At 43.8% G+C, this 17,873-nt stretch overlaps 1 protein-coding gene across 12 annotated transcripts in view; it reads right to left on the bottom strand.

Moving 5' to 3' along the window:
- FGFR2 (fibroblast growth factor receptor 2) overlaps positions 1-17,873 on the bottom strand; it is a 78,053-nt gene that overhangs the window by 49,162 nt on the left and 11,018 nt on the right. For 7 of the 12 annotated variants that reach the window (XM_021397742.1, XM_021397736.1, XM_021397741.1 and 4 more), the window contains exons 3-5: positions 10,334-10,600; positions 9,581-9,655; positions 1,886-2,055 (exon numbers count right to left, since the gene is read on the bottom strand). In XM_021397742.1, coding sequence (XP_021253417.1) covers positions 1,886-2,055; positions 9,581-9,655; positions 10,334-10,600 — 512 coding nt within the window. The remainder of the gene's footprint in view (positions 1-1,885; positions 2,056-9,580; positions 9,656-10,333; positions 10,601-17,873) is intronic. The other 5 variants (XM_021397747.1, XM_021397745.1, XM_021397746.1 and 2 more) reach the window with 2 other exon arrangements.

Here is a 17,873-nt window from a genome sequence, read left to right as displayed (position 1 = left end):
AAATATTTCCACCTTAGAAGCACGGTTCCTCAAAACACCAAAAGAATCTGGAATATACCTGGACTTGGTTAGCAGAATGACAATGATAAGCAAATGCTTCCAGCCCATTTTATAGCTGATGCATTTATGAGCAACAAGAAGGCCTAAAATCCACAGCTGTGTGCCCTCTCTTCTTCCTTTAGACTGAAGAGATGTAAGAAGTTTTATGATTTAGAATTATAGGTATATACTTCACTATCCAGCTGGCTTTAGAAAAAGACTTCTGTAGTTTCTTTCCAGAGCGCATATGTACCTAGGAAATTGTACACATTTAATACACATGACCAAAAATTTAATTTGCGCCGCTTTACGTGCGTCTACCATAGAGCAGGAATGAGCTCACCCAGGTCTCTTGCCCAGGCCAGCACCAGACCTCTCTCCCAAAGCAGAGACAGGTATCTCTGTCCTGCCTCACAAGGCTTCCCTTCATGGTTTTCAAGTGTGATATCTGCATTTTCCCCTTCATGAGATGCAGAGTGCTCAAACAACATCTCAAGCCCGTACTGAAGCGGTTACTATTATTTTCCAAGACAGGATTAAGAGTTTTTTTAATTGGATTTTTATTTTTCTTTAAATAAGCACTGTGAGAAAGGTGAAAACCACTGAATTGTGGCCAATTCGTTAACACTCCGTAATATTATGAAAGGCAGAAGGTGCTGCCAGGTGTACACTCATAAGCAACAGCAATTTATGGTGTAAGCAAATAGATGGAAAAGTCTACTTGGATAATTAGCGTTCGCGCAGGGAGATTTTCTGGGCTTCACTCTCTGCTAACACAAACGTTGGAAAAACTGACACTTTCTACAGTAAATCTAGTTAGAGAGGAAAGGAGGCTATGGCTTGTCCTCCTCTGCACTGGAAAACATTTTTTGTAATGAGCAGGATCTGAATCAACAGCAGACGAAGGAACATCCACGCTTGTTCCATCCAGGCACCACAAAGCTCAGCACCTGGACCGTGAGGCGATGGCTGCAGGTTGCTCTGGGCTCCGCAGCAATAGATTGCAGCTTACAACCATGACACAAAGCGAGTCAAACTCAGAAACTTCTCATCTAAGATTTGTATGAGGTACCAGGGGCGTGGACAGAAAGCCCATAAAGGAGATAAGGGTGGCTCAGAAATCTGGCATAGGATGGCACAGCGCATGCATGAACAGCAACCTGGCATCCAAGCGTTGAGCTGCCATTCCCTGGGATAAGATGACCCCATTCTGACTTCTGACCTGACTGAGGCAGATACCTGGAGGTTAAAGGTCCGTGCACTAAGCCAGAGAACGAGCTGGCCTTCCTGAACCGCTCTCATAATCAGTAACCACCAGCTTCGAATGAGACATCTAATCTGAAGCTATTTAAAATTCAAACAAACTCTTCTAAGTAATTGTTGTTACTTTCCCTCAAATCCTGCTTCCCATTTCAGTTTCACAGACCATAAACTCTATAGAAAATAATAACTTTTGACTTCCGACCCTTCTGTTATTAAACTGCCTATAACCACCGCTGCGGATGGTCATGGCTGTAACAGTGCAGCTGAAAATGAATGAAGCAGAATCTTCAGATCTTACTGCATTTTGCCGTGTCAGTCTTTAGTTTCCCAAATAAGTCTTTATAAATAATCGTTAGTTGCACTGCTATTGAATGTTAGAAAAAAAATTAGAATTAAAGCTCAGTAACAGCCAAAGAAACCACCCACCCTTCCTCAGAAGAAAACAATTATGATTTTTTTTGCTTCTAAATTTGATCCAAGCCCACTGAAAGATTTTCTGTTGACTTCAGCAAGTTGTTGTTTTCTTTTTTTTTTCAGCATTGGTCAAGAACAGAAATTGCAAAACAACTTAATGAGATCTTACCTTATAGCCGCCAATACGATGTTCTTGTTTAAATTCTTTCCCATTTTTCAGCCATCTCATGGTTGGTGTTGGGTTTCCCATAGCTGGGCAACGAAACTTGACAGTGTTTGCTGCTGGCACTGCGTGTAACCTTTTCTCCATTTTGTCTGTATGTGTCCAATAGGGTGCCCCTGTTGCAAGGAGAAACATCCAGAAACGTCAGTGCTTGGCACCCAACATCCCCGTCCAGCCCCTTCCATGGGTGGAAGCTGCATTTGTTTTAGTTTTAGTGCGGACAGTGTGTTCTAGGAAGAGTACAGGACTGGAAATCATCTGCTGCAAGTGTTGATCAGAGTTTTGCAAACAGCTCAGTCTGCAGCCTTGAATATGTAATTTATGAGAAAATTCCAATAATTAACCACAGATATTCCTCACTTTGTGGATGTTGAGTAAGACAGAGGGACCAAGCTTTCAGCAGACTCCACTGTTCAGGGAATCCCCATCTGAGTTACTGCAAGTACTCAGCAAACTTTGAATTCTCTGAGCCCAGTTCTGAAGCTGAACAAAGGCAGAAGAACTGTTCGAAGCCTCAGCCTTAACCTTCTCCCCATCTAAATGGGGATAAACACAACTGTCTGCCTAGAAGCTAAAGCTCACAGAGCGACACGGCAAAGCTGATTAATCTGTTGAGAAGCCATTAAAATCTATTTGCAAATGGAATATATTTCTGAAAACTTAACCAGAGAGGGGTATGGATCAGCAAAACTCATCAACAGAGTTTGTCATGTAGCAGACTGCTGGACCTAGCAGGGATTTCCCACTCTCTTCCCCAGAAGACTGCTGAAGCTCATTTGGTCAGAGAAGCTCAACACAACTGCACAAAGCAAGGCCTCTCTGAGCCTGTATTTCCCAGAGCGATCATTTTACCAGGTCCTCCAAAGGTTCTTTTGGCTCTGACTCACTTCTCACCACTACCTAGCCCAGCCTGTGGCCACCAGCACGAGTACCAGCACAGAGAAGCATGGAAAATGCCTCTTTTGTCTGAAACCTCAATCCTCTGTCATGTACTGGAATGGCAAACACAGCACAACAGAACACACGTCCACCCATTTTCTTTTACCCAATACATTTTTACCCAAAACACCCAAGATCATCCCATGCTCTGGACCCACACACCACTTCAGCTACATTGCACAGTGCTTTCCTGACATTGCTTTGGTTATATCACCATTACAGCTGAAAAAAGTTAAGTATTCCAGATCTGTTTAACACTAGGAAACATTAATTTATTTTACAATGGCATTTTCCCGAAGCAAATCAGATTAGTGTGGAATTTTTAGGACTAGAGGGGTCCAGAAAAAGAACTCTATTTCTCTCAGCCCTGTTTCATTTCCTTCATTAGCAGCCTTACACTCCACTATAAATAAACTCTTCCGTTCCTCAAATATTTATAGCAGTTCTTACAATCAGTGTAAACTCAGAAATCCTGCTGCCCCCCTCCCTAAATAAAAATACAGCTGGATAGAAAATACAGGAATAAATCCTTTAACAACATCTCTTTCTGTATAAAGAAAACATTCCAAAAGAAAGTCTTAAAATGATGCTAAGAACGATAAGTGATTTTTTTTTTTTTTTTTGCCTGAAGTGGCAATTAGAGTTAAAACTAATGAAGTAGAAAAGCAAAGCAAATTTGTGCAGGTAATCAAAACAGAAAATCAGGTAACTATTGGAAATTTAACTAGCACGCTAAGAAATTGTTACACAGACTAAAGCAAATTAGAAATGCAAGGAAAATTACTGCTAATGTTATTTGCTAAAACCAGGATCACATTAAACCAACAGAAGACTTTAAACAAAGCCAACCAAAGGAATGACAGACTACATGCAAAGACCAAATTACATTAGGTCTGTATGAGGTGAAGGCAGAATTACGGGTTGGTACTGATACATTACAAGGATATTTTCCCTGGATGGGTAAACACATCTCACAGGGCAACAACATAAGGTGACCGATATCAGGTCATAACGTCCACATAGTCAACCATAGCAGGTCAGATCCTCAACCATCCTAACTGGTTGTATTCATCTCAGAGCACAGCACAAAAAAGACATGGAGCTGTTGGAAAGGGTCCAGAGGAGGCCATGAGGTTGATCAGAGGGCTGGAGCACCTCTCCTGTGGAAAAAGGCTGAGGGAACTGGGCTTGCTCAGCCTGGTGAAGGCTGCAGGGGGACACCATTGTGGATTTCCAGCACCTAAAGGGGTCTACAGGAAAAATGAGGAGGGACGCTTCAGCAGCGAGTGCAGTGACAGGACCAGGGGTAATGACTTTAAACTAAAAGAGGGTAGATTTAGGGAAGCAGTGGATACCCCATCCCTGGAGGTATTCAAGGCCAGGCTGGATGGGGCTTTGTGCAGCCTGGTGGGAGGTGTTACACCTGCAGGGGCTTGTAACGAGGCACCCTTTAAAGTCCCTCCAACCCGAACCATTAAGTGATTCTATTCCCCAAACTGGCACCTCTAACCCAGAAGCTTTGCAGCAATCACTGTCCCTGCTCATCACGTCCATCCCACACGCTTGCATGTGTCCAAAGCACTGATGGCTCAGGAAGCGCCCATGGGCAATCAGGAGCTCTAAGCTCAGGCTCCACGACCCCTCCGAGGCAGCAATGCTCTGCAGCCTGCACCCAGCCCAAAGGGAAGCTCTCAGTAGGACACAACTCAGCATCAAGGCATGTGAGTGGGTCAGGATTTGACCATCAATGAGCAGATCCTACAACAAAGCTGCTTTCTGCAGCCAGGTTTTCATGCAAGTATTTCATACAAGAAACAGCTTGTATCGCATTACAGTGCAGCCCATCCTCAGGTTGTCTTGCATATGATTCCCTTGTTACCCCACCCGTTAAAAACAACTTGTAAAGAAGTGCTCAGATAATCCTCACATACAAGAAATGCACAGGGAAGAAACACTTCACTCTATGGAAGAGGTGGGAGCGGAGAACAGGCTGGGAGGATGCTGGCAGGAATGAAGAGAAGCAGCCACAGAGAGAGGGAGGGAGGGAAACTCCAGGCTGGGAGCAACAGCTGTGCTTGGAAAGCTTTCCCTTGCACAAGCCTCGCATCAGCATACCCTGTAGAGCTTCTGAATTACAGGGGAACTCTGAGAAAAACACACAGACATCACATGCTGAAACCACTGTCTGAGAACACTTAGGATACCCTGCCCTTTTTCACTAGGTACCAGCAATGCATATTGGCAGCTCACCAGCACGTTTAAGGAAAACAAGAAACGCAGCAATACCCACAAACTGAAACACTCACACTTCTCTTGTGGTTTCTTACAGGGATGCGTGGTCTTTCTCTTCATGTTGTTCTTTGTTCAAGATGAACTTAACAAAACCTAAAAGCACTTTTTCTGCTTTTGTTTTGAGAGCAGATCTACTCAGATTTGCTAAAATGAAGAATAAATGTAGTGTACCAGCACATACCAGCAAGGGCTGGCCCCTTACAGACCATCTCTGCAACATGCCACCCTGCTAACAGGACAAGGGATACACCTCTGGGAGAAACTCCCACTAACACCAGTGCCAGCCCCATAGGCAGCGGCAGTGAGCAGCAGGGGAAGGGGTGGGAATTCCTGATCGCTTTTAGAGCTCTCATTAGCGAAGAAAATATCCTGCTGACCCTCACTGCACTCCACTGCAAATACATTACATCTAATCAGGCAAATCTCCTGCATGTGAAATTGAAATTAGGCAGCCCAGGGGACCACTTCAGAATTTCTTTTTTTTTTTTTTTTTCTGAACGCATCTAATACAAAGCACTAGAAGAGTAGTCCATTCCAACCCCGCCTGAGGAGCACCTTGAGCCATTCAGGGCACCTGGAATGACCACACCAAGTCACCCCGAGGTTTTTAGTGCAATTGTATTTGACCTTTAATTAAAAAACACTTCTAGGCAGCATCCAATTTTTTGCTGCTCCCTTGAGCGGGTTTCCACTCTGCAGGATCTGATGAATTTGAACCTTGTTTTATCCTTTCCGAAATTCTTCAAGGCATGAAAAGCACAGCATGTGGATTACATTTAGATACTTTTTGTTCTTAGTGCCAATTTACCATTGCTTGGCCCAGAAGAAATTGTTTAAAGGATGATAAGGAAAAAAAAAAAAAAAAGCCATACGTTTCCCGTCACCTGACCAGAGTTCAAGGCAGAACAGAAGCATCCTCAGGGCTACCCTGTGGTCCCCGGCAAACTACTGCTGGCAGGCCTCGACAAGGCCGTGCTGACACGGATGTGGTTGCACCAGGACTGCAGTTAGGACCACCTCTCAAAATCCCCATGATGACAAGGCAACAAGCACCAACAAAGCACCACCACCAGTAAGAACTGATGGTGGGCAGCCCTTAGCTTTGGGATAAGAAGTCTAGGCCTACACCCATGGAAAGGGCCCTACGGCACCAGGCGGAGGCACCTCACTAGGGGGAGAACTGAGCATCCAGCACAGCCGTTTTATGGACAGAGAGGACTGGTTTTGCAGTGGAACCAGCCCTGCACCTTCCCTGTGAGCACTAATCACTTCAACAAAAGCTGGAAGTAATAAAAAGCTATTCAGGATGCAGTCTGGAACAAATCTACCGCACTGTTTTTTTCAGACAGTTAAGATATCTGTCAGGCTAGGAGGACACCAAACGCAGTGTGAAATCTGCTATGCATGCCTTTTACTTAAAAATACACACAGGCCAAATGGCTGAACGAATACACACGTGTGCACGTGAGTGCCCTCGTCTCCTGAGAGCAGGTTCCTGAGCACCTACACCTTCTGTCCTCCAGGAGCAGTTGTGTTTTGGAGCAGCCTTGAAGCATAGGCCGTATTTCCGCCTGCATTTGAAAACCTTGGCCTCAGTAAATACATTTGTAACAAAGAAAAATTCTTTAAAAGCTTAAAAGAATACTTCCACTCGTAAATAAAACAGTTCTAAAAGGTTTGCTTTGGGTTTAAATATGCAGGAATGAGGATGCCAAGGTTCAGCTTCCCATGGAAGGCACTGCATCCATTTCCTGCCTCATCACATTATAATTAACATGCCAAGACAGCTGGACTTTATCAGAATTGTTCCATCAAAAAGCAACAACCTTTGAAGACCATAGCCTTTTGTTTCCCTCACTAAAGGCATAACCAGGCCAATTTCCATTGCTTATCCTTAATGATCACAGCTGTAATTTGCATGCAAATCATCAGTTAAATGGTTTTAGATCTGCAATGCTTAAACCCTGATTCAGGAAACACTTAAGGAGCTCCTCTCTCAAGGAGCAGCAACCAGCGACTGGTGGGATCCTGACTTTGCCAGGCTCTGCCCAACAGCAGGAAGGTGGGAAGGGAACTTCGACCATTGCACAGCACTGCCCCATGACACTCTCAGCATGGACTTAGACTACTCTTCAGCTCCACATTCATTTTTCAGTCTCGCAACGCCATTTCTTAAATTAGACGTGGCCTTTCAGGTGCAACATAAAATCTGTAAGAGGAATGCCTAGGAATGTTGATGGGAAGGCTTAGAAGGTATCAGACAGGCAAGCTTCAGCAGTTTGCAAAAGGATCAAATTGAGTCCCACCCCTAACTTTCAGACAGTTCCGATCATGCCAAATCACAATCATCTTTCAGCAAAGTTGTATTAATCCAACTGAGTTGTGCTGATGCAACTTTTCATTGAAAACAGACTGTGTGCAGGAATGCGGTGCCACAATCTTTTTTCTGGCTCCCACGCTTCCCATTGAGCTCTTGTACAGCAGAAGGAAGGCTGGGCTGCACCCTGCGCCCACCTGCAGCTCCCAAGGGGACCCAGCAGTCTGCAGGCACCTTGTGAAGGGCACTCTTATGAGCACTTGTCTGGGAAATGCTCTGCTTAGGAGCCATCTACCCAGCTGGTGTTGCCTCAGCTCCACCCTGCAAGAGTTTGCATGCTCCCCACAACCTGAGAAGCCTGAAGAGTCACGCTTCAGAGGCAGCTTTCATCCCGAGCAGGGAAAGTGTGACTGACCCCTGCTAAAGCACTCAGCCCATCCCCAGCAAGCAGAACTTGTCAGTGTCCTTCCACCAGCTCCTGAATAAAGACAGACTTGCAGTAGCTCAAAATGATGCTTGTATTACCAGAGTATCAGCAGTGTTCCAGGAGACACCACAGGGTAGTTCTCCCCATCCTGTGAAAGGCAAGGAATGGCTACATCACACGGCTGCCTTGAAATCAGGTCCTTGCCTTTTTATCTTGCTACATGTGCTTCCGAAATCCATTTGCTCACAGTTCATCTCCAAAGCTCCTAAGCACCACTGTGTTCTGAAAATACTGCAAGCCCCTTTCCGACAGGCACCAAAAAAGCTCTGAAGCGATAACAGATACAGGGATGTTTCCTAAAAGCAGCTCCTCCCCACAAGCCCTTTTCAGAGGAACACTAACATTGCCTGGGCTTGGGGTTTTGCCCATACGATTTCTTTTAAAAGCAATGTCCCCTATCCAAACTCACCAATGATCTCTGCCACCGCATTCCTTTGTCCGAGCAGCCTACAGCTGCTTAACCCCGGCCACTTCAAGCTGCACCTGTGCATCAGACTGGGGTAATGCACTAACAGATGGCAGGGGCCACGCCGGCAGCTAACTGCTTATATCACTTTAAATAGCATCTAATGTTTCACAGCTTCAGAGCAGGGCAGTCGTATACAATAGTAACTAACTAGGGTAGCTGAAATAAGGCACGTGCTCCTTCATCCGAACAAGTGCTTCAAGTATATAGTATCACTGCCAGTCACTAACACGTCCACAGAGCAAACATGCTGCTGGCTACTGCTTCTGCAACCAGCTGACATCTCTAACAGAGGACTTTCAAGTTTTTTGTGTTATTGACTTTCCAAAGCACGAGTAGTAGCAAACTATCAGTCACCCAAGGGGATTTTGCAGTGGTGCACGGGGGCATAAGGAACCAATATGAATTTTACTTTCTTTTTTTCTTAGCGACTGTTCTATTTAGAACCTATTAATAGCTTTCCAGATTCTCCAAAGGGATTGAAGTTTAACATCCAGCTAGGTTTAAGACTCTTTTAGCCTCATTTCCATCATGCGTAAGTAACACAAAATGTGGTTTTAGTGAGAGATTGCCTTATTTGTGATGAACTTTGAGGTCCTTTGCAGACAAAAAAAAAAAAACAAAAAAAAAAACAACCAACAAAACTATTGTCTCCAAATCCATTCTCTCCAGTGAGATTTCTGCCTAGGTTAAGGACTGAGAGATTTGCCTCAGAAAAACCTCCATTTCATTTTTAAGGCTTCCGCATCACCTTTTAACGAAGCGAGTTGGAGCTTTGCTTCTTCTAGATTTCAGCCCAGATTCAGAGAAAGTTAAGGTTCTCAAAGATTAATTAAAACAGATAAAGACCAAACTTCAATTTAGGAAGACAGGAAACTTCAGAGATGCGAGCAAGAAGGGAGACAGAAAGTACAGACCAGGAAAGCGTGTTTAAAAGAATATTAGTTTATTTTTTTCTTTTTCTTCCAAATTATGAACCAGGAGAAACAGAAAATGCAAGAGGACAAAAGACACCACTAGTTGATAGCACATGCAGTTAACAATCGAGAAGCTCGGAAGGCAGGAGTGCAAGAAACTGGACGTTGTTTTCCATGTAGAGCTTATCTTGCCAGGCACCTCCGGCAGCGTGCTGTTACTTACTCATCTGGTTGCTGTCATTCACAAAGTCCTCAGACCCATCATTGTCATCTTCATCATCCCCAGAAGAAAGAGCATCTGCACATTAAAAATAACCAAGACTTTAAAACAGAGTATTTTACAGACAAATAAACCACTGCACTACATCTTATGTTATCTACCAAGAAGAGAAGTTACGTTAGTTGTGCAGCAGTTATAGAAAAAGAAAATGCACGAATGTGTTATTCTTAAGAAATTCTAACAAAACTACCTAATAAACCTTAAACGCTACAAAAGTTTCCAAAGAGAGCTTGTTAACTCCAAAAATCTTTGGACTGAAAAAGCTTTGTTTCTCTTTGAGACATTCAGCTGACCAGAACTGAGTGTCTTGAGAGCAATTTGTCTCCAAACAAAGCAGGGTAAAAGGATGCAGGACAGCCTTTTTTCTCTTCGGACTGGGGGGGAAAAAAAAACCTCATATTCATTTTACTGGTTTTATCATCATAACAGCAACTCTACAATTTAAACCTGTCATAGAGGCATAAAACAGAGGGCTGCTCGGCAGCTATTAGTATAGACCCCATGAAGCAGAAGTTGTATATACAAACCAGTGCCATTTTAGAATGAGGACAAAGGGGAAAATACCCGGAATACCTCAACTACAGAACTCAGCTAAGCTTTCTTTGCCCGACTGGACTGTTTCAAGTTATATTATTATATATCTTTATATGACATTTTACAGCTTCTACATGCAAAACCTGTGTTTAGCTCACTCACCTGTAACATTTACAATGAAGTACAGAGTATCACTGTCTAGGGTCCTAACAGCAGTGCAAGCATAGAGGCCCGAATCTCTGGGTGAAGCATCTTTAATTTGTAAGTACTCCCCAATAATCACTGTCCTATTGTCGGGCCCCAAAGGGACCCCATCCTTAGTCCAACTGATCATGACGGCGTCTTTCAATTGACAGCGCAACTCAAGTGGTTCTCCTGGAAGTGCTGAGTGTACATCTGGCTGAGAGATTTGGTATTTGGTTGGCGGCTCTGCGAAGGTTGAAGGAAAGGAGGAAAAAGAAGAAAGAGGGAAAGGAGAGAATTTCCAACACAAGTCAGTGAAGGCCCTTTTTATCCACAGAAATCATGTTAAATAAAAAGTTTCATCCAGATTTGCCCAGCAACCTGCCTTGTAAAACTGAATCACATACAGATACGGACAAGCCTTATTTTCAAAAAAAATTAAGCACACAGAAAGCTCTTTCCCCTTTGATAGGTCCCCTGTCATGTCCTTTATCTCAGCTGCCAAGGTCACAATCCACCCACAGCCACACCGAGCCGGCCCCGCAAGATGAGAACTGAACCTAAGGGCACAAGGAGAGCTTGGAGGAGGCAGGAAGAGCTCAAAACAAAAACTTCAGTTTCATAATACAGCTTTCGTGTCTGTAATTCAGTATTTATCTTTCCTCGTTTGATTTTTGATTTAGGGTTTGTTTCAAACCTGAAAAGAGCTATTTTGGAGAAAAAGAATAGCCAAGAAAACCACACTGACTAAGCTAGTAAACACGAAGTTCTGTACACAGCCCTTATATATGGTGCCCTTTAGTTTTCACCTTTTCCAAAGCCTCAACATTTGCTCTCTACACTGCCAACTCTGCTCCAAGCGACAGTCACTTTTTCCTTTATGTTTTTTCCTCTTCATTCCTTACTTAAAAAACTCCCCAAGCAGAGCACAGCAGACACCTAGGAACACAAACGAAACTTCTATAGGCGTGGCAGACCCAGACATTCAAGGCAAAACTGCTCAACCAGCAGCTCCCTTTTGTAACTAAACATCGAGAGCATCAAGCCACAGTCTTTAAAAAAAAAAATCCTTGGAAAATGACATCTGCCTGTAGTTCCTACAGGTTCAGGATACCCATGGGGCAGTGGTATGGGGTGGAGGGACTTCCTCAAGCCACCCCTATGAAGCACCCGGGCTGCGTCATGCATAAGGGACTGCTTTTGTCACTTGTCCCTTGTCAAGACAGAAAAGTAAATACAGGGGAGAAGCGTGAACACATTTTCTGCCTGTTCCTGAGGGTCAGATCTCCCAGCCGGCTGCTGCCCAGCTCTCACCCTGATCCATGTCCTACACAGACACCAGCTGTGCTCCCATGGGTGTGCAAATAAATACAGCACACGCTGCTTTCTGTTGGTTGGAAGTCACCTATTTTAATATTCCCTCAGTGTCCACCCTTGCTTCTAAGAATACCGTGCCCTGAAAACCACATTCCTCCTATGTGCTCATTTCTCACATCACAGTTTCAACAGAGAAGGCTGAAACAAGTGCCAGGTTCAAGCTAGCTGTTAGGTGGGTGCTCGGTCATGCTGAAGCTCTGTCAGAACCCCAAAGGGACACTTGGGCATTTAAATCTTTTGTTGTACTTGAAAGCAGTAAGCCCAATTTCTCCTCCTGCTCATTCAGAAACCGCACAGTTTCAGGGAGCTGGATGTTAGTTTGCCTGATGCAAAAAGAGAACAGATCCAGGGATGAGCCCCTGCAGAGTCAGCAAAGCTCCTCCAGTCTCCTCCCCTAAGGCAAGTGTGTTTTCCTGACAGCAGAGGTGGCACACATCACAGCAGGGCAGTGGCTGGGAGAACCATTTCAGCAAAACCTGAGCAAGACCATTTATGGGCACTAAAAGGTTTCTCAGATTTAGATTTTATAACTGGGTCTCTACATTTCCCAGAGTGCCAAACTCCATCTCGAAGCCCACAGCAAGCTACAATACAACTTCACGCATTTTACAAACTTATTCAGTCTTGCTGATGCAGACGGGAATTGACGGATCTGCAGTGCAGGTGTTTTACTGAGTACTGCACTGTGCTGCTCAAAATGTCATTTCCAGAAGGAGCAAGGGCTGTTGCTGCACATACATCTGAAACAAATACATTTGAGCATACCGGAGAATATTTGTAATTCAGAATCCAGTGTCAAAAAAAACTAAAAAAAAAAAAAAAAAAATAGCTGACACTAGCTTGCTAATTTACTTTGACGTTTACAAGACTTCTTTGTAAGCACTCCACCTGCAAAGTACATTTCTTTTACAGAGTTTACACTGTGCTGAAAATGTACCAAGAGTCTTTTAAAAGGTCTTTGTTAAAGCCACCAGGGGTGAGGACAGCTCAGAACTCCCCCAGCTGCCTGAAGGCTGTGCTGAGCAGCACCAGGACACTTCCAGGATGCTCACACAGGTTGCAAGGAAAACAATTTCCTACTTCTCATCCTTGATTTTTAGAATTACTATCCCCAATTTTACTTCAAGTCCTTCAAGACAAATCCAAACTCAAATGCACCTTCGAAAGGAAAGTTAGCAGCAAAAAATAAGAATAAAAAATTGAGTAGGTATAAAGGTTTTAGAGCTTAGTAAATGCTATCCTCCTGCATGTCTTTCTCATCGGAGTATCAGAGAAGATCCATCACCAAACGTTGTCATGAAGTAATGAAGTCATGTTTGGAAATAGTGAGCTCTTTCAGGTGAGCCTTTGTGTTGCCAAACTAGAATGTAGCAGCACTTAAGACTGTCACTTTTTATAATGTTTGCCTATAAACTTTTCCAGTGTGGGTTTGAAACGGTGCCCAAATGCAAACAGAGAACAGGTGGGATTCAGAGGCATTATTAGCCCGTCCAATAGCTTCACAATGAAAATTGACGGGTTCAAACTGTTAAAAAAATCCCAGCAGTGCATAAACAGCCGTACCCTGCAAAGTCAACTCCCCCAGGACACTGCACCCTTCACAAGCCATTTGTACACTGCTCTAAGATTTAGGGACAAATCTTGCACGCTGTATAACAATCACAGCAATGCTGCCCCCGAGGATTACATAAGGATTACTTCCCCACTTGCACATCTTTTCAGCATGCCAGGGAAATGAGCCACGCTCAGCCTTCACTTGCACCCATCTTCTGGTGTTTGGGGCAGCATCCACTGCAGTTCTCCCAAACCCAAGTATCCTAAGTGAAAAGGACCAGCTACATCTCAGGCAGGAGAAGGAGGAGATGGCCCAGCAGAGCACACGCTTCCAAGCAAGGCTTGATGACCTGGCATCACATCTGATGACTCGATAGTGTGTTTATGCTCCTTCTGCCTAAAACTGTATCCCTGAGCCATCCCCATAAACTGCTAGTCATCACCCGACACTTCATTCAGTGAGCTCTGCACAGCCCAGGATTCCTCTCTAAGGTACTTCACCTGCAAATCCTATAATTGTGGCATTGGTTCCTACTGCAAAGGTGCAGTAACTGACGTGAATAACGCCTATCTGTCACCCTTAAAAAACAAACAAACAACAAAGGCACGTGTGAAATTTCTGTTGACGTTCTTAAACACTGGAGGACAAGGGAGGGAACATTGCTTCTGCTATTGTTTACTCCCAGCTACATCCTTATTTGTAATAGTGCTGCACACAATGTAAGCATATTGAAACTTTATAGGTGGAGCCATTGAACAGCACCCCATGGAAAACCAAGTCCCTGCTAAATAAACAGATGGGAACTTTTTCTTCGCTTGTCATACGGTCACAGCATGCATGGCTCACGCCATCCAGCCATCAAATGGAGTAAATACTGTTTGTATAAAAGCCATGACCACAATGGAGGACCAAGGACATTCTGAAAGCCCTATTAAATATTATTATGAGGTGCACAATTATATTCCAAGTCATGTTTCTATTCAAGATTGGTCACTGAAACGAGAGATTTATACTTCCTTAGATTTTAAATAATTATTAGTTGTCTCCATTTATTAAAATGTTAACAAAGAGCTGCTTATCTTAAAGCTCAAGGCATTTAGTTACTTAGTTACAGAGCCAAATAATTAAACAATCAGCTAATAGCTAACCCCAGCAAAGATTCTCACACAACTCTCCATAACACAAAAGCCTCAGATCCCATCAAGCCACTTTCGCTTCAAAAGGCTTTAGTAAATAACTAAACACTCACTACAGCATGCCCAGAAGGGTCAACAGACCTGACCTGTCACGAATCCAAGAGGTTCACTGCAAAACTGAATGTCCCCATGGGAGATGCCAGGCTGGCAAACACTCCTCCCGCTGCTTCTCCCGCCCTGCTGTTTTTCTGAGAATTGAGGAAGACCACTCTGGGTGAGCTACATGGAATGGAAACATTGAACTATGTCTGAAGCTGAATAGAAAGAGATCCCAATGACTTTGAGTCAAACACCAAAACTTCCCACTCTCTGCAGGAGACGCCTCTGGAGCTAATGAAAGCCCAGGTATCAACTAGGTTTGCCGTCTTCTCATCTCCCCGGTACAAGCTGATGGTACAACGTCCCAGACTAGTATTAAGAGTAGCTCCATGTCTCCTTCTCATAGGATGATGTAGAGCAAACTCAACTTACAAAAACAGTGGCCACTGGTTCAAAAACGCAGAGTGGCTCCTGGCCGCTGTGACTGACTACTGTTAGCCAACAGCGAACCGAAGTCACAAAGGCTGAGCACGTCTCCTACACAAAGAGGGACAACAGTGTTTGCAATTCATCCATCTGTTTCTCCGAAGTCACTGGATTCCCTGCTGTCCTATTAGTGCTGTGTTTCTGCCAGCTAGCTGCCAGCTATGCCCAGCTCTGCCTTGGCCAGGAAGTCAGGAAGTCTCTGTGCTCTGATAAAATACTTTCCTTTCAAAGCTACTCCTCTTCCTTCCATAATTTTCAAACACAAAAACACCCTCTTGTCATTAGGAACAACACTCCAAAGAGCACAGATCATTTTTTCCTCCCCTTCACTGTTTAAAAATATTAATTGTTCAAATCTGATAGAAACTATCCAGGCATTATAGAAACCTTCATCAAATGCACAGCACCAACAAGCAGGGAATACATGTGACAGCTACAAACATAAAAAATGGCAGAGCCTACGTCTTCCCTTCTTCCTTTGAAACAAGCTCCTGGGATGCTCTGTTTGAAAACACAGCGACTTCCACAAAACGTGAAGCAGCAGACTCCAAAATAAACCCAGGCATTTTTCCTGGCATCTTCTTTAACCCTATTATCCCTGCTCTATAAGGATCCAGTCATCTGATGGCTGCATGGGAGATGAAAGCAGGCAAAAGGGGGGTTGAGGTGAAGATGCAAAGAACAGAAAGAATCCTTTTGCTGTGGAAGCAAAGACTTGCAAAATGAAGCAAGCATTGCCACGTTATACATGCAGGGTACCCCAGCAAGTGTAGAGCTTCCAGCCACTCAGTCCTGCTCTGGGCCTACAGCACTGTGCCAGCGCCTACCGAGTGTCACATATACCAAGATCATTAAGAAAAATGAAATAAAAGAAATCGGGTCCAATTGAAATACTTGCCAATGTCTTCACTGGTAAGGGAAAATATTACATGGCCCTAACTTGTTTTCCTAAGCTTTGAAGACTTAGAAAAATAAATAATTCTGGTGATCAGCAGAGTTCCATCACTGGCAGATCCCCTGGCCAAGAGCAAAGATGCACCAGAAAGTTATCCCCAGACGAGCGCATCTATCTGTTATGTGTCATGCTCTCTGGCAGGCCAGCAGCTTCAGAACTGTAGCTCCCCAGCGTAGCCCAGGGGCGATGGAACCCCAGGGGTTTGCGTCAGGCCCAGTAGGACTCAGCTGCGGGGGCAAACTGGGCCTCAGCCCCACTGCTCCCATGGTGCATGAGGTACTCGAATTGTTACAGCCCAGCTGTGATGGCTGCAAAAGCAGTCATGCTGATATCTCACAACCCATACCCATGTTTAAAGCAAGCAGACTGCTTCTCAGAAGCAGAAAAAAAAAATTATACATGTCCAGGCTTCGTCCAGAGATTAAGATTCCTACAACTTGTAGCCTGCTTGCTCCTACCTGTCTTTATGGCTGAGATTGTTGAGTTATGGCTGCACAACTACATAACACACATCAAAAATGCCAACTATCACATGCTCGTGGGCTTGGCTGTGCGCTTCATGCTTCTGGAAGCCAAGCCAGGGAAGACATGGAGCATGCCAAGTTCAGAGTAAACAGCAGAGAGACCAGCGAGGCCACCTCCTGCTGCTGGGAACGGCCCTGTGATTTCTTCCTGTTTGTCCCAGTTCTTCACGGTCTGCTCCTTACAGGATGAAGACTTCTTTATACAATAGTCAGCACAGGACTTGTCTCCAGACAAGGGACACAGTAAGAAGCAGTAAAGCATCAGTATGTCTTCTGCACAAAGGCCTGGTAACAAGGGAGCGAGAAGCCACCCGCAACCTTGAATTGCTACACCAAAAACCCTAAAATGATTACACTGCCTTTTAATATGTCACGGGTATGATGAGAAGCTGCAGGTCATCTTCAGGATTTGAACCTTTGGTTACAGGCATCAAATTCTGAAAATTTCATTTCAAGTCAGAAACTCCATTAGATGCACAAAGCAACAGAGTTCTGGTCCCTAAGCTAACTGAGAGTACTGGGAAGTACAATATGAATGTAACATATCTGTAGCACAATCTCAAAAATAATTAACTAATCTTCAGAGTCATTACAGAAGAATCTTCTCATGTAATCTATTATACAATACAAAGGGGAAGGAAACGTATCACCTTTTTCCAGAATCTCAAATGAAGAATGGAAAAAAAAAAAAAAGAAATTAAACTTCTATATTGTTAAGGTAGAATTCAGGAAGAGGCTGTGATCATTCGCTCCTTGTTTTTACTTTCAGCAACAGTAGAATATAAAACCTTCCTGACCATATTCTATGTACAACCAAGTAGCAAATCAATTTAACCAACTCCACTGTCCAGCTTAGTGTTATAGTCCTCTTGGGAAGGCTCTGTTTATAATAGCCTAGGCAAAAGGTATGAGCGTGTATATTTAGTTGAACAGGGTTTTACTGGTTTTCATATTTTCTTGCATCCATTCCCATCTACAACTTTTCTACAGGTCCCTTATTTGCATTTCAAGAGCAGCATAAAAACAAAACAGAACATAGCATAAATCCAGACAATAAAAACACAACCCTGCTTCTTTTCCAGGTTTGCCAAAGGCTGTTCTTGGGACTATTACTATTCAACATGTAAAAGAAGTAAATTACAACCGAGAGGTTAAAAATTGCACAATTTCACATTCAAGCACTAGTTCTGGAGGCTGAGAACATCTATTCAGAATCCCTATAAGCAAGTCGGCAGTTGTTTCTTTTGTACACGGTCCCATTTTTACTTGACTATACAAATCCTCTTTAATTTTAGCAGCTCGCCTGGAAGTCTCATCTTGCTTATTCCCCGCTCTGCCTCTGAAATTCATCTTCCCCACTTCCTAAGGTGGGATTTGGAGAAAGAAG

The sequence above is a fragment of the Numida meleagris genome, chromosome 5, assembly GCF_002078875.1.
Source record: "Numida meleagris isolate 19003 breed g44 Domestic line chromosome 5, NumMel1.0, whole genome shotgun sequence".
Taxonomy (NCBI): Eukaryota; Metazoa; Chordata; class Aves; order Galliformes; family Numididae; genus Numida; species Numida meleagris.
The sequence above is the reverse complement of the archived record's forward strand: the minus strand, read 5'-3'. Positions and strand labels throughout refer to the sequence as shown.